The sequence below is a fragment of the Anomalospiza imberbis genome, chromosome Z (genome assembly GCF_031753505.1).
Source record: "Anomalospiza imberbis isolate Cuckoo-Finch-1a 21T00152 chromosome Z, ASM3175350v1, whole genome shotgun sequence".
Classification (NCBI taxonomy): domain Eukaryota; kingdom Metazoa; phylum Chordata; class Aves; order Passeriformes; family Viduidae; genus Anomalospiza; species Anomalospiza imberbis.
In genome coordinates, this window is record NC_089721.1 from 61,356,770 (window position 1) to 61,379,293 (window position 22,524).

Here is a 22,524-nt window from a genome sequence, read left to right on the forward strand (position 1 = left end):
ATTGTGGAAGCCCCATCCATGGAATATTCAAGGCGAAGTTGGACAGGGCGTTGAGCAACCTGATCTAGTTGAAGGTGTCCCTGCTTGTTGAAGGGGGTTGGACTATGTCCATTCCAACCCAAGCCATTCTGTCATTACTCTCAGCATTCTTGAAAATCTGACCGTCCATCATGGTGCTGTTTTGTGATTTTCATCACCTCACAGTGTTATTGATCTCATCCAGCAGTCTTCTGACATGATGACCCATAGTTTCCCACACCCTGCTAAGTTAGCTTAACCTCAGGCCAGAACCTAAGCATCTGCCTCTAACTTTAACATCTAAAATAAAACCAAATTTTGCCCTGAAAAATGGGACAGACTTGTTCCTTTGGTTTGTTTAAGCATGAAAGGAACTTCAAAGCAAAAAGACTTCTATTTCTGTAGTGTTTAGGAGACTTATCTCCCTATGAAAGAACAACAATTATAGTAATTACATTTTAGATTTGTATGAGTCTTTAAAGCTTACTGATACTGCAAATATCGCAGAAGTAATGTTTGCCCATTTTTAGAATGATCTGTCTGACTTTATCTGCCAAGTATATATGGGATCTTTGGCTACCAGAATGGCACACTGAGTGTTTTAGTCTCTTTCTTAATCATGTGTCTTGGGTCAGTTAATGTGGGTAAACTCAATTCTGCTTCTTTTAGTTGTTTCGGCTGTTTATCACAAGTAATTTCTTGGGTGTGAAAACATGATCTGTCTAGCTGGGAGAGAGGTTACTCCCTCAACAGTGCAGATACTAGGTAAATAATACACCAGTGGAATCAGTGCTGACTAGTAGTTGTGTCTGTTTCAAGATAAACCCAAGTGCAATAAAAGGATGCAAAAAAACAAAAAAAACCTGAGTTCAGTTTTGATTTTGTTACCTTAGGGAAATGGGCACTGCTTCCAGGTGTTTCCCTTTCTTGTCCTAGTCAGTGAGTAGTCCCCTAAACGATCAGATACGAGTGATGGGGACAGTTCAAATTATTTGTGACTGATAAAGATGCATACAAAGATTTTTTGTTACATAAAGGGTAGTGTTGCTGCAGCTGTTCAGAAGACTGTGAAAAAGAAAAAAGCCAAAAACCTGCAGATCCTTATCTGCTGCAAATTTCTGACTGTGAAATCAGTAGAGCCATATTGACTTGTTTTAATGGCTCCTCACCTTTCTTGTCATGCAGTAAGAAAATCTCTTTCATAGTAATGTAAAAACATGACTCAGGAATGTGATCAAAGACAATATTTTGAAGTATAACCAAACTAAAAAGCTTTGTGAGTACACACTGTAATTTTTTCTGTTAGCAAGATGAGTAAATCTTTGTATAAAAAACATTGGAGAAAAAACAATGAAGTAATTTTGTTGATTATTTTATCTTGTAGTTTGGTGTTATGGACCATCAGTCACATGCTAACCCTTCCATGTGATTAATACTGTATAAACACAAACTCAAAAGGCAGTTGCAGATTTAAATATTCTACATTTGCTTTGTATTCAGTCAGTGTGGCAATAACACAATTCATCATCACACCACAAAAACACCTGCATCTCTTAATTCTAGTTGTAGCCCAACAGACTGGCTATTTTCCTTGGTTTTCTTAGTTGTATGATTTTTGTTTTAAAATTACTTTCCTAAATAGCAGTTGCTTTCCTTTGGATTTCTGATTTAAACACGATGATTTGTAAATGTGCTTCTTTATTCTTTTTATATTTTTGGGTTTAGTGACATGTTTTACAAAATGTTACAGGATGAAAATTGCTCATGAGAACAGAGGAAGAAATTGCACATGCATAGCTTTAACTTTTTCTGTTCATGACTTTCTAAATAGTTTCTTCTGTTGGCTGCTGTTTTGCTTTATACTAATGTCATCTCTGTTTCTTGGCATGGGCTTCTGCTCAAGGCTATTGTGAGTATGGCTTTCTATTTACTTAACACTACTTTCAGTTCATAGACATTTATTGAGTTTGGTTTTTTTTCCTTTTTAAAAATACTCACTGTGTATGGAGTGAGTTTAAAATTTAAAAATTACTTCAAAGTTTTTATTCAAAGAGCTTATTTAAATGTGATTTAATCAGGAAGTGGAACACTGTAAGTTGTACAGTGATTTTTTATGTGTCTGTAATCAATAAAGATAAGAAACACAAAAAAGGTGACATTTTTGCTACACTGCAGTTAGAAATACTGTACTCCTAGTTTCTGTGGGATGGGAATTTACTTCAACTAATTTGCTACATGTCTTCATGCAAGTTGCAATGCAATAGCTCTTCTTGCAAATTTTGCTGCACTTTCCAATACAAAATACTGAAGAAATTAAAACAACTGCCTTAGAATTCTATCATTTATGGATCTTGCTTTTATTGATCTAGTTCCTGGGAAAATATTTCTAGAGTTCTAAAGGGTTCTACTTTTACTGAAGTCACACAGCTGTGAAGAGAAAGGTACTACAGAGGCTTTACAGTTGTGATCTAAAACTAAAGTTAAAAAGTTGGATTTTGGTTGAAATGTTAAAATTGCATGTTTTAAAATAATTTTAAAAATACATTAAAGCTTTGCAATACATTAAAATAAAACATTTGACTTTCTATTTTAGTCAGTTCTTCTGAAAAAGAAACTTGAAGAACATCTGTAAGTATTTTTATTTGCCTATTTTGTTTGCAGTTTGAAATTACGTGTTTTTCCATATAGTGAGGAAAGCAGACAGTCATTAGTGATGGATCTGGAAAATGTGCAACTAAGAGAAATTACATAACACAGGAATATTTGGGAATCTGCTGTTCAGATTCCATTTTTTCCCATAGAAAACCATTGTGAAATAAAGAGCGATGAGGGAACCATCATCTTGTGTTCGGTAGAAAACTTTGCTTAACATTGTGCAAATCTTTGCTCAAGAGAACTAAGTAATTTTTTTTCTGAGGGAAGTATGTTAATACAAACAAAATTAGTTTGTTTACTCTTTCATATACATTGTGGCATACAAGTAATACTTTAGGAAGTGTTGTCATTTTATTGTGCTGTTTTTACACATTTTTTACTTCCCTTAATTTTTGGCTGTCTTGCAAAAAGAAGTTTCTGTTGCTTTTGAGTTTAGCCATTCTTTCCTCAATGTAATATCAGTTATGAGTATTCATTTTAGGCCCTCATTGTACAATTAACTCTAAGTTCCAAATTAAGTACAGTTACTGACAAAGAAACTGTTTGCTGTTGCAGTTATCCATACAAAATGATGTTTTTCATTTTAACTGACAAGTATTTCTACAGCAATATTGTCACTTGTCCTCATGCTCCATAGAAAAAGAAATCAATCATACCCGTAGAAATAATCTCTCTCTGAGGATTTTCTGTTCTGCTTAGTGCTCATTTCAAGCACAGTAATAGTACTGGGGAAACAATATGTGCTTCTGTGATTTGTAACAGTGAGAAGCTCCATGAAGCTAACAATGAGCTACAGAAGAAACGAGCTATTATTGAAGATTTGGAACCAAGATGCAGCAACAGTTGTGAGTTACCTGTGCAGTCTGTTTCTTTTCTTTGTAAATTATTTCAGGTGCAACATCTTTAATTATAATACCTAAAGGAGGTGTCAGGTAAGCAAAATGTATGTTTTTAATGGAAGTGACATGTATGTTGTTAATTTCTCTGGAAACTAGGGTGACCGAAAAGGTGCTTTTAACACTTAAAATGCATGGGAATCACATTTTAGAAACACTGTAGTAAGAAATCATAGAGTCGTAGAATGCTAAGAGGTTAGAATGAACCTTAAAGATCATCTAGTCCCAAACCCCAGTGACATTGGCCATTGAAATACCAGCTCACTGCTGTTGAACCTCAGCTGTCCAGAACTGTCATGTCTCATAAGATCCAAATTTAGAAGACCCTTGCTGTTGTCACTGACTCATTTTTACTTCAATGTATATTCCTCCAATGTGTTTTCAAAAATGTGTTGTAATTTGAGCAAATTTTCTGTTACTGGTTAAAGATAATGTAAGATATGTATCATGTTGCTCAGAGGGTATGCAAAACCCAGTGTCTAGTTGGTTTTTAGCTCGTTATTGTTACGTTTTTTCCAGACAAGTAATGAGGGAGGTAGTCTGGATTTTTCAAAAGACTAGTTATTCTAGAATAAGGCAAAAGATTGTAACCAATGGCAGCTTTTCTGGTTTGTGGTAAAATTATTTTATTCATAGTGGGATAGAGCAAAAAATACAAAATATATCATTTTGTTTTCTGAGATCTGAGACGTTGTATAGAAGATGTAGAAGTAATAGTGTCTTGACATATTCTTATACCAACACAGGAAAAATCTGTGCAATTAAATTATCCTACTGCTCTCAATTGCTGCTTAAGAAAATGTGAGGGGGAAATTAAATTTAGTATATTCACGTTTAGTAGATTTAAGCAGGAGTTGTGCCTCATAGGAATTATTCCACTTCAATAAAATAATAGAAATAATGCTTGCCTGTAATACATGCTAAGATGTTATAGTAGCTGTAAGTCATTAGTAAACCCATTTTCTAAATGTGTTCAGTGACATGATTGCTTTATGATTCCATTTCTCTTTATTTGTCAGAATTTTAAAAAGCAAAATTATATCCCAAAAAATCAATTTTATGAGATTTCATAGGAGTATATATTTTTAATGTGTTTCTGAGCTATACAGTAATTAAATCTGTGATACCTGCCACATCAAATTTCTTATGTCAGCTTTGCTTAACTGAAATATGTTTTAGCTGTGTCTTATGTATCTGTTGTAAAATATAGAAATATGGATAATATACTGATGTTATTTTCCAATGTGTGCATCTCCTGACATAAAGCACTTAAAATTGAAGAATTACAAGAAGCTCTACGGAAAAAGGAGGAGGAAATGAAACAAATGGAAGAACGATACAAAAAGTATTTGGAAAAGGCCAAAAGCGTAAGTAGATGTGTTCCACACCTGTCAGATTGTTTTACGTGTCCACTATGTGGGAATAAAAATGAAGGAGGTATCTGTATACACACTAGTAAGTTAAAGAGAAGGAAGCTCCATTGATTATCATCTTTTTGTTTCAGTATTTAATATGGATTAATTCTGCAAAAGATTTCCCCATTTGTGAGACTCTTTTATTGATGCTTTTTTGCAGTAAAATCATCTTTTGACTGGATCGCCTTCAGTAGCTGTTAGATTTCTCTGATGTTCAGCATTGTCTTTTGCCTTTATTATTTAATATATGCTTCTGTCAAGAAGGTGACTAATATTTAAATATTGGGGATATGGGTATACTGCTAGCTTTGAACTGGCAATATTGTGGTCTTAATCATAGTCCCATTTCTTCTTTTACTGTACTTTGCTATTTTGAGTATCTTAAAAGCATATCAGTGTCTTTAAAGGCATATCATTACATTGGAATCTGTAAATAGGTTCCTAATTTGGCAAAACTTGATGATTTCTTCCTTTACTTCTGTGGAGTTTCCTGAATGACTTCTTGTGAAATGTCTCAGGAAAAAAATTCTCCTCTGTCCCCCTGCCCTTGCATTTTATATTGGTTGTTGTGTCTTAGAGTATGTTCCACTGAAAGACAGCATTTCCCTTTCCAGTAAGATTTGTATATTTGTATGTATCGTGTTAGTAAAGGCTGTGTCATAGGACAGTAGCATTAATTACATAGATTAACTTTTTGTACTCTTCTTATCAGCTTTCATTTTATTTGTGTTTGGTTTGCAGCTGGGGTTTTTTTGTTTATTTTTGTTGTTATTGATGGGTTTTGGTGCAGGGGTTTTTTAGTAGTATCATTATAGTCTTCCGCTATGGAAGGTGTATCCAGGTCTAATGTGTCCAAGTTATTTTTCTTAGAAAAATAATATGCTTTTATAGAATAGAATAATTTAAGTTGAAAAAATCTCCAAGATCATTGAGTCAGCTTTTGACTGATCATAACTAGACCATGGCACTAGGTGCCACATTCAATTCCTTGAACACCTCCAGGGATCTGTACACTACTTCCCTAGCCAACCCATTCCTATGTTTAACAATTCAACTTAAATCTTCCCTGGCACAGCTTGTGGCCATGTTGTCTCTTCCTTTCACTGGTTGCTTGGGAGAAGAGGCCACAACTCCCACCTAGCTACAACCTTATTTCAAGTAGGGAGTGATAAGGGCTCCCAGAGTTATTTTTTCTCCAGGCTAGAAACCCCCAGCTCCCTCAGCCTTTCCTCATAGGATTTATATGTTTGCCATACAGTAAAAATATCTCGCTTAAATTTAAAGCATTGTTTTATTCCAGCATCTGGACACAACTCTGAAATATGTAGAAAGATAAAAGAAGAGAGGTCTATTTATGTATAGCCAGAGGTTATTAAAGAGTTTCAAGCCATTTTCTATTAAAGTCTTAATAATTCAGCCAATTTGCTGGATTTCTTCTTGGTGTAGCTCTGTTTGCTAGCACTCTTGGATGACACATACAACTGTAATGATGTCCCTTCATCTTTTTAGAAGCGTAACAATTATGCATGTACCACAGAGTACTTCTTGGCTTAACAGAGCTACCTAGAAGCACCTGGTACCCCCAGTACCAGGGATACTGAACCTTTTAGGTGTCACTTTTTCTTGTCAGTAGTTTGGTTTCCCAGTCCTGTAAAAGAGGGCCCTGTTCAGATGCTCTAATATGTCACAGTTGATGAGAGAGGAAGACATATTTTAAGTTACTTTTTTTTATTTTTAAACCTGACTTAAAATGTTTTAATTCCCTAACAAGATTGCTTTTGCTGAATTTAATAAAGATCAAACTGGTTTTCTCTTACAGGTCATCCGCACATTAGATCCTAAACAGAACCAGGGTGCTGCTCCTGAGATTCAGGCACTGAAAAATCAGTTGCAGGAGCGGGACAGAATGCTTCATTCCCTGGAGGTAGTAATTGTTGTGTTCTGTGGTAAAAACTCATTGTTTTTTAGTTAGAGGCTAATATTTCTATTATACTTCGGCTTTAAATATATGGATTATTTTGTTTTATAGAAAGAATATGAGAAAACAAAAAGTCAAAGAGAAATGGAGGAGAAATATATCGTTAGTGCCTGGTACAACATGGTAAGAATCTCACAAACCTTTTAATTGAAAATTAAAAAAAAAAGGAAAGAAACTATCAATACTGTTTGTTTCTGGCATGTTTATAACAGCATTCATTCATTTACAGTATTTTTGTTTGAAAAGCATTTTCCAACTCACAAGCACAGAAGCAGTTTTTAGTACTCTTAAGTGATATGTATGTAAGAGTCTGTTTCTGTAATAATCTTCTGGAAAATAAAAAAAGTTCATATTTTTAAGTTTTAAAATCAGAAATGGCTCAGATCACGATTTTGTAATCCCAGCCCTTCACTTACACAAATTACAGACCTCAAATTTACTTTGATTCACCACTTTCCAGTCTTCCAGTTGTTTCTAATGAAGTGGCACAATCACAGCAATTCATCTTACTTGCAATTCAGTTGGAGTGCTCTGAGAAATGATCCCTTTAACTAAAATTATTCAAAGAAAAGTTTGGATAGAAGATAGGGTCTGTGCAACCATACTGCTTTTTGCTGGGCCTATGTGCCAGACGAGTTGTCACCCACATCAGATGTGTTCAGGATTTCCCTTTGGCAGACTGGTTGGTTGCATTGAAACTGCTCTTCATCAACATCTATAACTTTAATGTTTCATTCTGCTCAATCATAGAATTCAAATTCCTCCTCTTTGTATTCCTTTGGAGCAGTTTTCTTCTTGCTGTTCTACATCCCATCCTTCTTGTCTTCATGAATAGCAAGTCTAAACTCAAGCAGAGTGTTTGAATTGTTTACATATTGAAGGTATTTTCAAATGATCACTGTCCTTGGCCAATTTTATATTAGTCCTGCTAACAGGTAGAAGACAAGCCTGAGGTAAGACTCACAGTTCAGTGACCTGTCATGGTACAGTAAGATGGTCACTGATAGCTTTGTCTGTATCATTCTTTAATTAGCCTCTGCTTTTATGCACAGCTGCACAACCCACCACAGCTTTCTTGATTTCCTCGTTGCGTTTTTGCCTCATGAGAACATGCCGTCTCCCAAGATGTGCTTCTGACAGAGGAGTTGGTGTTTACACAGATGATGACAATACCTAAACTTTTTTCAGAAGAAAAGTACTTTTCTAGGTCAACATGCTGAAAGGAGCCAGGAACTGGGGGAAGTCCTTTTGAAAATAATTGTCCACTTGCCATGAGAAGCATATATTGAGTTCTTAAGTGGTTGTTCTAAACCTGGAGAATCACAGCAGGGAAGGGGGGGAGTTCCACACAAAGTATCAGGAAGAATATCTTACCTTTGTCCTTGAAAATACGATGCTTTGTGTATGGAATTCAAAATAGTTTAGTCAGTGTAAAAACAGGTAATAAACAAAGTGTAAATGAATAAAGGTGTTTTGTATTGGTATTCACTAAGAAATTCTCTTTGTCCATAGGGGATGACTCTGCATAAAAAAGCAGCTGAAGACAGACTGGCTAGTACAGGCTCAGGACAGTCCTTCCTGGCTAGACAGAGGCAAGCCACGAGCACAAGGAGATCTTACCCTGGTCATGTCCAGCCAGCAACAGCAAGGTAGAGAAGCCTTGCCCTTAGAAAGAAAACTGCCCTGTGATCCAGGCCACTTCTATTGCAACTGACAGCATTCAAGGAAAATAAACCAGCATCCTTTCTCTTTCTCCCTTGTTACTGCTATTATTTTACCCTTCAGGAAAGGGTTTTATTATGCTTTCTCATTGCTCTGTTATGCCCCTTGCTTATATTTTTTGAAGTTCATTTCTCTCTGCATTTTCTGAATGTGCCAAAATTTTGAAAGCATCTAGAGGAGTGCTGTATAATAACAGTCTTATTTGTATGAAGCCTGGTCTCTTACAAAAAACCTCATGTGGACCATATGACAATGTAGATTTCTTATCACAGTTGGTACTTTCATGCTTGTAAGAGTTGTTACACTATGTAAGACTGTTTTTGTTCAAAGGGAATTTGCTTTTTATTTCATCTCCTATCCCGTTGCTTCAGAAAAATGCTGAAATCTCATTACAGAAATATAAAGTTGGATTATAATATTATTGTGAAATATATTTCATACTAAAAACTCACCAATGCAAAAAAGAAAGACTGGGGTTTTTTTAATCTCCTAAGTGCAAAGTTTGCTCTTATTCTTGGCATTTAGGGAAGCAGGATGATCTTTTTCCAGGTTTTACTTTATCAACTGGTGTTACCTCTTTTGCTGGGAGAGATGAATATTTTCAAATGGTTTATTCCACTCTTCTTTATCAAGCATTTGCTTAAATACATATTCTAAAAAGGTGGAGAAGTATTTAGGATGTGCTAATCTGCTACTCTATCATCAATTTTAAAAGGATATTTGTTTCAAAATTTTATGATTATGGATGAACAATAATGGATCAAGGCCCCAATTAATATTATTAATGTATTCCAGTTGTCATCCCCTACTAAAAGACTTGCTTTTAATATATTGATTCAGGGTATAATTGTATCCGTTGCCTTACTAATGGTACCAGTGCCTTCAGGTGAGTTTATTGCTGACTTTGTTGGAAACTGGCTGTGATTTGTTGTACTGCCTTTTTAGTGCATAGCTGATTAATTGTTGTAACACCTCCATCCACCGATCAACCTTCATGTTGATCAGTGGATGGAGGCTCCTCCTATTTAGGTTCTGTTCTTACAAAGTTGTGCTTTTTTCCTGACCAATTCTATGCATTCCCTATCATTTTTGTCAAAGAATTGATGGACACAGAGAACCTGAATATTGGCTGGAAGTTTCATATTTATACATCTTGTTGTGATTCAGTTTTAAATTTAGAGACTGGTTTTAAATTTAGGTTTTAATTTAGAGACTGTTTAGTCTCTAATGCACAGGCAGTTAGTTTATTCTTCCACCTGATTTTAATGCCCTTCTAAGTGGAGCCGTTTCTTTTTGTATAAATCCCTTTAGAGAAAAGATACTAGCATTTATCAATCATCTGAATATCTGTTTTAATTCAAAACTTGGGTAGAATGAGTAATGGATAATTAAAACAAGCGCACCTAGATTAAAGGGTAATAAACAGGTGAATGGCATTTTTAGGTACTATTGTTTTATCCTCGAGTGCATAATCTGTTTTAATCTGGGCTAAGACATGCATTCAGTATGTGTCTGAAAAATATCTCAGTTCCTGTTACACCCCCAGATGCACCCCACCCCCCCCCCAGAAAACAGATGCTGAATTCTACATATAGTTTTGTATTTTATTCCTCACATATGGGAAAAAAATGGTTTTCTAAAAATTTTCTGTACTTATGCAGTATATGACTGGTATGGGCTTGCAAAAATGAGATGAGACATAGCAAGTTTCTTGTGTGCAGAAAGATAACAATGCAAAGGAAGTTGTAGACAATTTCTGTAGCTCAGTGAGGTGATCTGTTCAATCTGCTGTGTCTTAGTGAGATACAAAATGCTCTGTATACAAAGTGCTTTCTGTAATCATCTAGATGGTTACAGTTGGTGTGTGATAGCTTTTATGGATCTTGTTGTGCAATCGATTTTAATAACTTGAAGAACTCTTTATCACATGCTGTATGTGAACAGGAGCAAGACCTTTCCTCGAAGGGAAGTTGAAGTTCCTGTTTGAGGTTACAGCATTTTATATCACCCAGAGCAAGAACCTAAGAATACCTAAAGCTCCATTTTAGTTTTAATCTAGCTAATTTTTCAGTTACAAAACTGCCAAGGGTTATTTGTGAAAGAAAGGGATGGAACCTTAATGGGAAGTTTTATCTCAGATTTGTCTAGTAATTTAATTACTTATTGCTGTTAGGTGCAGATCTAAAAGAACTTGAACACAATCAGCACATTGGAATAAAAGTTATTGTTTCTATTATGTTAATATTTGTTTTGCCTCCAAAGTTTTGATCACAGGCTAATGCCAGTGAGAGTTAGGAGATGAAGAGATGCTGGTTAGAAGCCTTGTCTTAGGCTTTTACTTTCCAGTCTCTCATAGCTTCTTTTGCTTCTTGGTGGTTGTTGGCTTTTCTTCTTGTGATTGTGTCTTTCCTTTTCCTTTGAAGATAAGACATTGAAGTGTTTTCTGTAGTTCTCTTCAAAAATGGATAACATCATTTTATAGCATCAGAGCTACACAAAACTCACATTGCATCTGAGCTTTATTGTTACTCATAGTAATTGTTAGGCAAGTGAACAATTGTTTTGTCTTTGAGAATTCAGAAATGTGCAGAAATTCTGGTATTTCCCAGAATTCATGCTGAATATAAAAACCTAAAAATGCACTCTTATGTCTGGTTCTAGTAATTCATTTGTTAAGTCTTCTATTAGTAATTAAGAGGAGTTCAATCCTTTTTTCTTCAGTGCTTTACTTCTTTAATTTGATGCATACATCCATTCTTAGTCTGTGTGTGTGGATGAATGCAAGTGGTGAACATCATTAAACCTTCTCTTTCACAAGAACAGCTTCTTTATTCAAACAGTTCAGCTTCATTATTTTGCTTGCTTCTTATGTATCTTTGTAATCAGTGTGTATTAAGAAAAAGAAGGAGCTCAGACTGTGACTCCAGGGAATAAACATATATACAGGGGAGCTACCAGTGTATGTTCCCTATTTGTCTTACCTTGATTAATTAAAGAATATAATGAAAAGCCCCAACCTATGGAACCTATCTCAGTTCATTAGATAGTTCTGAGAAGATTTTTAGGAATACTTTTTTCCCCTGAGGCAAGAAAGACTATTTACATCAAAACTGTAGTGGTAATTACTACGCCAATGCTGTATCCTGTCCTGACACACCACAGAAAAAAAGACCTTACAACTGAGCTTAAAGAGAAAAGGTTCTCCAGATCAGAGGTAAAACAGCTGAGGAGTTCATGAGAGTACTTTTCTGGACACTCTGCTGAGGATCTGCCCAGAATAATCTTTCTGACAGATTTTAATTAATTACAATAAAAGATAAGAGATAAATGGGGTTTTTTTTAGCATAAATATGTTCATTGTTCAGAGCTGAAGCTTAGTTTCTGACCTAAAATGATGATGGGTTCAGATGTGCAGTGCAGTTCGTGTACTTCTGTGGAGAGTTGAGTTCTTAGTATATCCAATCAGATACTACAGAAAAAAAAATATTCAAGTTCCCTCTTTTCTTCATAGCAACACATAACCACTTGGATCATAACATATATTTTCTAAGTGCTGTGAAAACTGAAGTAATTTAATTTAAAGGTGGTGTGTGTTCCATCCACAGTGCAAAGGTGTCTCTCCTCGGAGAGAAATTCCCCAAGGAAAAAGAAGTGTAGCTAGATGCTACTCTCCTCTTCCGACTTCAGCCACTTTCTTTTGCCTTTCTAAAGTTCCCATAAGTATTCATAAGTATCCAGTAATGTAATTTCCTAGCAACTTACTAGGAAAAAAATCTATAAATAAAAGAAAAAAAAGAAAGAAACACACCCCAGCAAAAGGTCTGGAATATACAACTTTGTGTATTCAAAATTAAATAAATACATAATGGCTACAAGATGCCTTTCATTCTGTTTGGAAACAATCAAATGGCAGTCTTGTCCTGTTCAAGTGTCATTCATGTTAGCTCTCTTTTCTGTAAGGAGCACTGGCATTTTTATATGTGTATGAAAGAATTAACAGTGAATATTCCTATTACTGCTTTATTATGATCTCAGATAGTAAGTGGTATGTGTAAGCTGTCAAGAAAATATAAAAGTTTTTTTTTTCAATTTTAAAGTCCTTGGTATTTCGACATGTGCAAATAGCTTTTGTTTTTCCTGTGTTCTCTAGTATATGAGACTATACTCTTAACAGCTTCCTGAATGATTTTGAGTGGGTTTAATTTTCCTGATATGTTGACATTTTCTGTAGATTTGGTAGTTGTAAGATATTTTAATGTCACCACTTGATTTTCTTCTTGTTAGTGATTTGGTAGAAGACTACCCTGAATGTGGCTAACTTTCCTTTTTCTTATGAAGCAAAACAATATTTCAGTTTTACTTACTGTATAGAGATTTTTTTATTCTTGCCCAACATATTGACTTTTTGCAAGGATTGATGAGGGAGGTATTTTTGCACTCAGTCAGCTATGCAATACTGACTTCTTATGGGGTTTTGCACATGTGTTTTAGGTAGAATGTGGACTCTGTGTTTTGCAGTAAAATTGTACTGATAAACTTTAGTATTTCCTAACCAAATTTAGCAGACATTTTCCTCGCCTGGCATTGCATAAATAAATAGCTAAAATAATCTGTCAGGATCTTCCATGTGGTGAGGGTTTTTGGAGTAAATATCATATTCTGGGTAGGATTCTAGCCATGCCTCCAGGTTGTCATTCTTAAGGAATCAAGAACATATCCCTGTCGGTGATCCTGACAGGGAGGATCAGGATACAGGCAGGCTATAACTAACAATAAAGTGTGATTTCTTTGGTCTGAATGTGGAGAAGGCAGATGTAATCAACTAATCAGTACAAAAATCAGAAGAACATTCTTTCAGCATTTTGCATTTTGGTTTTCATTTCAAAATGAATGAAGAAGAACCTGAGCTTATTGAGCTAGAAAGAAGACTTTTATCTTTTTAATTAAATTTTAATTTTAATTGAGTAACTGTTAGAGGTTTTACCCATATATAAGGCAGAAGCTGTCATTATCAGCCACCACAGCATCAGACTTCTTGCATCTGGTACAGTGAAACCCTGTAAATTTTGACTCTGCTACCAGCTCCATTGATCCATTTGGAGACACTGAGGACTTAGCTAGCTTCATCCTCTGTTTTTTTGATTCATTAAAATACTGGGATATAAAGTTCATTTTTAAAATGCAGCAGCTCATTGAATTAGGCAATGAATCAATGTTGATTGGAGGGCTCTAGGAAACTTGACAAATCATACTGTCCCATGGGGCGTTGAAACAGCACCTGACAGTGCAGCCAAGACAGCTTCCCAGACAAATTGTCCCGGTGTCAGATGGTTGTCAGTGGATGAGTAGGAACTTGTGCTGACTGCTGTAATTGAAGTCCTCATGTGCTGCAGGATGGTGTTGCTGTGAGCTTCCCTGTGGTCCAGATGCTTTCTTCACCTTTGGGCTATGCCAAGGTAGTGCAGGACTGTCCTGAAGCATATTTCTGCATTAGTTGGCTCTGGTGGCAAATCAGGAGTTTGCTTTGCTGCTATTTGCTGTATATATAAAGTAGTTTGGAAAATTGCATGTCCTTCAGTCCCCTGTGCATATGGTGTCATTTCCAGACTGAAAACAGATTCCGTTTGTCAGATAAAAATTCATTGCAGCTGTCTTGCTGCTATGGGTCTCAGAGACTGATGCATACAGCATGAAAAATACTGCAAGTACAGGGAAATCCAGGTCATTTTGGCAATCTTTCCTGTCTGGTGCTGCCTTTATTCATTGCTTTGCATTCGAGAGGTCCTTCGCAAGCAGATGAGGTGATTTCAGAAAGAACAGTGGTTGTTTTAATTGTTAGAAAAGCAGACATTAGTCAGCACTGAAGAACTGCTAACTACTGTACTATGGCACAAATCTGAAACACTACAACAGAAAGTATTTCCACTTGGGGTAGATTACAGTATAGAGGTATAGAGTAGTTTATTCTGGAGATGGAAATTGAATCCCTAATGATTATACATAACTTGAAGAGAAAAGAGATAACATAGAAGTCCAGTTGTTACTGTTAGCATGCTCATGTTGTTAACCTGATCATGCAAGTGGATGGAATTTTAAGAGAAAACCCCAGTGGTGTAGTATTTATGGAGTTATAAAATAGTTGTAATGAGACCATCAGACTTTTGATTTGGATTAACATCAGCTATATTTTTTAAAATATTGTAAAGCAGAGGTTATTGTTCACAGCCCCAAAGGTTAGTAAGCTGGAGAATAAACACATTTCCTGGAGGCATCAGTGGTTTTGAGAGAGTTTTTAAAGCTTTTGTTTAGCAGTATCAGTCAAGTCTTTGAATAATTATAAGCATTACATTATAAGGCCACAATTTTTAAAATTTATAATCTGCTTTGTATTCTCTTTGTCACTCCTCCTTAGACATACTGTCTGCTGCATAACCTGTTTCTAAGATGTTGTAGATACAGTGACAGGTTATGCTCAATGAATTTACCCTCACATCTTGCATTTCTGTTTTCTTCTATGTGTTGCTACCTCAACAGGTGGCTTTAAAATAGAACAATTGGCAGACAGCTATTTTTAGAATATGATAAGAATTTCTAGTCAGGAAAGGGCACTAACAGATGATATTTTACATCCTTGAAAGTTAATACAGTGTCCTGAGTTTACAAGACCTCTCAAAAATACTATTGACTCAAAGAGAAGCCTGAAGTGTCACTTCTGTGAATGTGCAACATACACTTGAAGGACACTTGAAGTGCTACTAAATAATAAGTTTGAGCTAAATAATAGCCAGATGAGACTAATGGAGTAGATTATATACATGTATACACAATAGAATAGGTACATGCTTATGTAGCTTGAACTTTTTTTTTTATAGAACAACTACAGTGATCTTCATATTAATCCTGAACTGTGTAACTTTATGCACCAAGCAGTGCCAAGCAAGCTTAAAAGACAATGATTGCTCAAAATACGCACCCTCAAAGTCTTTGAATGTGTTGAATGTGTTAATTTTTTTATTCCATTTGATATGTGTCTCTGTTTCTATTTGTTTTTCTATTATGGTTAGTATTCTAGGTGGATGAATGAGAAGGAAAAAAAGAGGAATACACAAACTACAGGACTTGTAGCATAACTACTCTTTTTTATCTATTTAACATGGGTTGTCCCATCACAAGAAGCATTCTTATAATCATTTTTGACCAGTGCAATACAAGGGAGAAGGAAGTGGGGAACAGGCTCTAATTTCAGTCTGGTCAAGCCAATTTGCTCTTTGCAATATGAAAACAAAGATGCCCATTTAGTGCTGTGCCAGTGCTGTGTAGGGACATCTGTGTTACCTGGGGAAAGTGGCTGTGTCAGTAAAGAATTCTATTCCAGTTACACTGGACAGGAAAAAGGGTGCATCAGTGAGGATGGAGAACTGTGCCAACCTCTTTGATTCTCTTCCAAAATTAGATTCCCTTCTGCAGCATTGTGGAGTGCTCTCTTGACTGCTCAGTGACTGACTCAGCTTACTTTAACAAGAATATTTATCATTTTCTGGCAATTCAAACCTGTATTTGCATGTAAGGGATAGAACTTGCCAGCGCAGTGGAGTAGTGATGCTGAGCCTTGTGCACGGAATGAGCTCTGATGGAAGTTTAAACACCTTCAGTCGTGCTCAGAGCTCAAGACAGTTGATGTGACTCTGATTGTCTTTTAGCATGTAAACACATTGAGAATTGGGTGGGCACCTTTCACTTTATTTTTCTTTAAAATTTGTACTCACAGACAGCAGGAATGCCTGAGACTTGCTCATTGCTGTGCTAACTTACTTTCCATGGCTTTATTAATTAAGAATGGTGCCCTGAAGAATTTTACTCAGAAGTGTGTAAAGTTCAATTACAGCTAAACTTAGATATTGACTAAGGCTATTTTGTTGCTTTTACAATTATTGGCCTATAACCTTCCTGTTAATTTGAACAGTTGCTTGGCAAAGGAATTTTCCCCATGAATTTGCACAACTCTTAAGTAGAGGTGGCCTAACTAAACTGCTTTTAAAAACACCTGTTCTGTTCTCTGTTTTTTTTTTTTTGTTTTTTTTCCAACAGTAATATGTTATCTGCTTTTTAACTTTCTTCTTTATTCTTTTATTTGCAGTGATGTGGTTGCATGACCTGCAGCATTATTATAACAGGGACTGTTCAGTGCATGACTTGCTTTTCTGCATAACCAAAACTTAACCAGTTCTACACTTAAGACTCATGGCCATCTGATTTCAAAGGGGAATCTACTTGCAGAGAAGCATACCATCCTGGGGAGTGGCTTTCCCATTTCCCACTTCCACTTACTCTTTCTCTTCACAAAAAGTCTCTTATGAGGCTAGAAGAGAGGAAATCCTGTATTCACAACTCGACAGGAGGAGTTCTGCAAAGTGACAGAGCAGTGTCAGCTCTCCATCTTACTTCCACCTGTCCACTTTATTTAATTCTGATTAACAGTATTAACACACAGACTTCCTGCAACATTTTCATATACTGAACTATAAAAATCTAGTCTTAATGAGTTCCTAAAAAGGCCTTTTGGTTACTATTAAAATTTCAAAGCACCTGCACCCTTAAAGGATCCACTTTGAGTCTTTAAACAAATAAAGTAAAACAAAGGAGGTGTTTTACCAGGAGAAATGACTAATGAATTGCTGCTTGGCGATCCCATCTTCCTTAGAAAACCAAGCAAGTTTCATCTGATAATCTCCGAGCCAGGCAAACTACCGGGTGGTATTTTGTTCACAGGCACTGCCTGCTTCCTTAATATGTATATACACAGTAGTTTGTGGCTGTTGTATTTTTCTCTTTACATTTGAGCTGTGTTGTTGGTTTCTTTTGGAATTTTTTTTTTCCAATCTGTATACAATGGTTAAAACAATCTGAGGAAAGACCATGAATGGAGATAAGTATGAGAGTCACCTACACACCAGTATTATGCAGACTGTCCTTGCCAGTTTATAATTTGGATTGCTTATCTTTCAGCTGTACTGTTTTTTTCCTTTCTTTTTTTCTTTCTTTTGTCACAGTCTTAGCTATTTAATTTCCAATTGCACTAGCTTGGCTGTTTCTTTGTATTTTGAAGTTTAGATATAAGATTTGCCATATGTAGACAGTGTAACTCAAAATGCTTTGTACTGCCTATATTAATTTAAAAAGCTGCTTATTTAATATTCCTGAATATCTGCACATTTGTACTACTGTATCTTTGTTTTGTATTGGACATCCAGTACTGGCAAGATTCAGAAGACAAGGGAGTGTTGTAGTATTGTAAGTTAAGAGGTTTATTGTATAGGAGTTAGTACATAACAAACAGGGAAAGGGGCTTTCAAGCCATAGGATTTGCTGGAAAAACTGAAAAGTCTGAATGCTGAGTACCTTAAGCAGTTTGATTTAAATATCCAGTTATAGAGAAACCCCATTCTTGCTCACCTGGATCCTAATCCTGGCAGAAATATTGATATGAACTGTGCTGCCTCCAAGAACAGTTTTACTTATTTGGGCAGTGGAAGAACCTCCTGCCTTGTTTGCTGTGGGAGCACCCCCGTGCTGAAGAAGCGTTGTGTCCACTTGTCTCTGCAGTCTCTTCTGGTCACACACACAGTGCCTGCCTCGTCCCTGGCCTGTCAGGTGGGCTTTGACAGAGCCACACCTCAGGCACAGAGAGGCCCGATTGTGTCCAGTCCTCAGGGATCCTGATCCCACAGTGTCCGTGGCCTTGTGCAGAATGACGTGGAGAACGGATAGATGTGTGCCCCACCAGAGCACGGTGGTCTGTACTGCCTGGGATGGGCAGGTAGGAATGTGCTTCTAGCAGGCCAGGCAGCAGAGTGAAAGATAAAACTAGGATCCCAGTGAGAACTGTGGCGTTTTCCCTTCTGGATACTGTATCAGGTAGTGTAGCTACCAGGTGCTCTGGCTGACAGCTGTCCCTAAAGGCTTCAGATGGGGATATATGTTTTTCCTGGTCCACCAGGGCCAGGGACAGTGAAGTCTTACGTGGCCTGCAGCCAGGATCTTGGGTTTGGTGATAAAGAGTCAAGTACTTGTGCAGCAGAGGCAGCAGCATTTCATCAGACTGAGTCCAGCAGAGAGCTGAAGGATTTTTGTCTTTCCAGGTCCTAGCCATTGATCCCTTGTTATGTGTCAGGGCAAGCGTTACTAGTAAAATTTTAGTTGGGTGTTAAAAGCATGGTATGTTTTTCATTTGCTAGTGCTGCTTCGGCTGGGACCACACCCTGCCCCAAGCCAGGCTGGGTGCAGGATCCCTGAAATCAGGGCACTGTGCTGGGCAGGAGGGGATTGCTTTTTTTGTGCACCTGCCTCCACAGCTGTCCCAAAGTGATGCCGAGCAGTACCTCATTTCTCCAAGTGGTCTGTGCAGATTAGAGACTAAGTATCAGTTGTTCTTGAACCTTGATGACATTTATATGTAAGTGTGTTTAGCTTGACAAAAGTTGTTTGAGTTTACTAATGCAACAGGGAGATGCCAGGTGGAGCCAGACAAGGAGCTGGCTACTTTAACTAGATTAGCCTGGCATCTCTGTCATGAAGTGGTTGTGAGTTCTCAACTCAGAGCTGATTTCCAGCATGTCTCTGATATACTAACTTCATTTGTGCTGCATAGAAAACTCTCTTACCTTCTTAATAGCAGCTTGTTTGACAGTCCTGAATTAAATGTTGATCAATTATCAAAGTAATAACTGTTTGTGAAGTTGCCAGTGATATATTTTCTGTAAAAGAATGAATTCTTAAGAGTGTCAAAACATTAATTTCCCATTTCAGTTCATCTACAAATTGTCTAACTACCAGATTGTTATGGTAGCAATATTAATATACATACCTGTATATAGACAAAAAAAACCTCATTAATGATAATTGGAATCAAAAAAGTTAATATTTTTTCCCAGTCAAATACACTAATGCTTCCAAGGTGATAGAAGAGTGTACAGTTGTTAAACAAGTTGTAAATAAACGCATATATAAAATGTAAATGCTTGTCTCTCCTTTATTTGGTACTTGGTTGTGAACTGCATTTCCTGGGGCTCTGCAAAGGAGGGTGAGTGGCAGGTGGGCAGCACCAGTGCATCAGAAAGCACAACATCCTCACTGCTGCTGGGACACATCCCATCTGGCTGCCTGAGGTACATGCTGTGGTTTGCTTCTCCAAGGGTCAAGGCTAAGATCGAAGTAAGAAAATTTTCCCTTGCCAATGGAAGCTTCACAACAGATACCACCAAAGGTGGAGGAAAGAGACACTGCTAATGTGGACAGGAACAACTGTCCTTCCGACCTGCACTGATGAATCGCTCTGGCATCTGGGGAAGAAGGAGGCCTGGGTCGGTCTCAGAATGAGCAAATGCTGATCTTTGTGAAAGTGAAGGCAACAGCCTGTAAGAGATACTGAGCCCATCATGACTGGGCTCCTGTGTGTGGTGGACACCATTGTGTGTGGTGCTGGGGTTAAGAATGATGTGCAAAGACACTGGCACAGCCTTTCAGGGGCTGCTCGGTTAAAAGAATAGGATCAGAAGGGGAATGGTGCCCTGGTGGCAGCACTGCCAGCCTGATAGAGACTGGAGAGCTTGTAAGGGTGAGGCCAGGCTGGGCTGAAGTGTTTGCTGTCTGGGAAGGGCAGGAGAGCCCCAGAGGTGGTGGCCAGCATCCTGCTGCACCACAGGCAGTGAACAGTGGAAGCAGGAAAGCTGCCAGAGCCTCACTTCTAGCTGCTTGTGATTCACTGTGGTCCTTTGCCCTCCTCAGTCCCATCTGTCACTTCTCTTCATCTTGGCATGACTGTAGCATTTTCTGCCTCTGAAACATCAGATCATCGTTCCCTGTCCTATTGTTTCCCTCACTCCTAACCTAACTTTCGCTATATATCTTTTTCCTTTCCCAGCTCTCCCACCCTTGGAGTATGCTGAGATCCACATTGGCATCCCTCCTTCTGGCCTCCATGTCCTGCCCTCTGCTCTGCTTCAGCAGACAACCCCTGACAACTCCTTCAAGGCCATGACTTATGCTCCATGTGGTAGGGGGAGAATTGTGCCCCTGTCCCCACACTTCACGCTGCCCCTCCACAGGTGCTGGCCCAGCAGGGAGGATGCAGCTCTGCAGGCTCTCTTCCAGTGGTACCTCTCCTCCACACCCCACAGCTGTAGGGCCCTGTTTTTACCCACAAGGGTGTTTATGTTGCATTAGATGTTGCAGAGGTTACAGCCAGTGCTGAGTTGAAAAGTGTGGTGGAAGCACACTCCAGAAGCTGCACAGTTCCCCCAACAGTTCCCCTTTTCTACTCTTTTTGTCCACAAATAGCTTTTGAGCACCTATATACTATGCACATCAAGTATAATAAACACTGCAAATAAATCCTTGTGCCCATCAGCCTGTCTCAAGACCCTTTTCCTCTTCCTTAGGAGCTAAAACAATTAGCCTCAAACCAACAAAGCACCCATGTGGCAAAACAGGCTGACTGGAAGTGAAGGTCAGCTATGCCAGGGAAAAGCAGATTAAGTGATGTAACTGGAAAACCGTCACACACAATGTACACAGTGCTCCCTGGTTTAGGTCTGAGAGCCCTGGGAGGCAGTGGAGCCTCTCTGTCTCCTGGGACTTCCTGTTGGTAGCAGGAAATGGCCTTTAGGCCCTCACAACAGACAAGTGTCTCAAAGCTGCAGCTGTGCACACATCTGGATGTTTGGTTTCTGCACCAAACTACGCTGTCCATAAACTTAACAGAGAGCACAACTCTGTGCCAAGATGGAAACTCATTCTGAGCAAATGGCAGAGAATGGAAACTTCCCCCAACCCCCAGTGCCAGGGAATTGATCAAGGCAGAACAAGTAAAACATGAGGTGGGTGCATTTTCAATGTTTATCACACCACCATGTGCAAGAGTCTGTCTTTGACAAAAACATTAAAAAGTTTCCAAAAAACCAACCCAGACCTCTTATTAACACAGATCAGAAATTACAGACAGACCACACTGATAATCTGAAAAGCTTTCAAGGGACTTCAAACTCCACTGTTCCACCGTTTCCTCTACCACTTTAACATACAAAACACTGGAATGGCTGTATACCTTTCTGACTGCCCCACCCCCAACAACGGCTCTCTGGCGGCCCTCAGCAGAATGGAACCCGGCACTCTCCGCACTGACCATGCAGGAAAGGACACGGTAGGCTCGGGAGAACCATCAGTGATACCAGGATACCAACCTCCCATTAGGGGATTGCTGCCTGACAGGACAGCACAGCATGCACAGCATGCACAGCACACACGGCACAGTGGCTTGTACCTGCCTGTGGCAGGGCACATCCTCCCCCTGCACGTGCACCATTAAGGTCGCCTTAAGCCTATTAAGTAACACTCCCTGTTCCCTGGAATGTGTTGCCCAATGAACTTCTGTCTTCTAATGAATAGCCTTGGAAATTCGTTTTTGTCTGAATCACAGCTGCAGTGAAATAATATTATTGTTACTGGACTTTTGAGAAAAATTACTGACCTCGATTGAGTCCAGGATGGAAGCTGATGGAAGACTTAATCTGAGCATCTCACCGTCCTATGAACAGGTGTCTCACGGGAGGCCCTTTGAGGTCCCATGCCCGCAGTGGCTGTGCCAGCATGTCCCTTGGAGCAAGATGTGCCTCTCAGTGCTCATCAACCCACATGTTCGGGACTCAAAGAGCTTCATCAAAACTGACAGTGGGGCCTGGGCTGGTACCCCTCCTCGAGGCTGAAGCCTCTGCCCACTGGGAGATGCAAAGGCATCCCGTGTGTGCATTTCACTGAACTCTGGGGGAGCTTTAAACAGGGGGTT

At 38.2% G+C, this 22,524-nt stretch overlaps 1 protein-coding gene across 6 annotated transcripts in view; it reads left to right on the forward strand.

Moving 5' to 3' along the window:
* HOOK3 (hook microtubule tethering protein 3) overlaps window positions 1-19,699 on the forward strand; it is an 85,610-nt gene extending 65,911 nt beyond the window's left edge. For 4 of the 6 annotated variants that reach the window (XM_068176885.1, XM_068176882.1, XM_068176886.1 and 1 more), the window contains 8 exons: window positions 1,850-1,927; window positions 2,612-2,646; window positions 3,436-3,518; window positions 4,836-4,936; window positions 6,804-6,908; window positions 7,014-7,085; window positions 8,475-8,611; window positions 16,822-19,699. In XM_068176885.1, the coding sequence (XP_068032986.1) occupies window positions 1,850-1,927; window positions 2,612-2,646; window positions 3,436-3,518; window positions 4,836-4,936; window positions 6,804-6,908; window positions 7,014-7,085; window positions 8,475-8,611; window positions 16,822-16,837 (627 nt within the window). In that variant the 3' untranslated portion in view covers window positions 16,838-19,699. Of the gene's footprint in view, window positions 1-1,849; window positions 1,928-2,611; window positions 2,647-3,435; window positions 3,519-4,835; window positions 4,937-6,803; window positions 6,909-7,013; window positions 7,086-8,474 lie in introns of all 6 variants that reach the window. The other 2 variants (XM_068176883.1, XM_068176884.1) reach the window with 2 other exon arrangements.
* The last annotated feature ends 2,825 nt before the right edge of the window (window positions 19,700-22,524 follow it).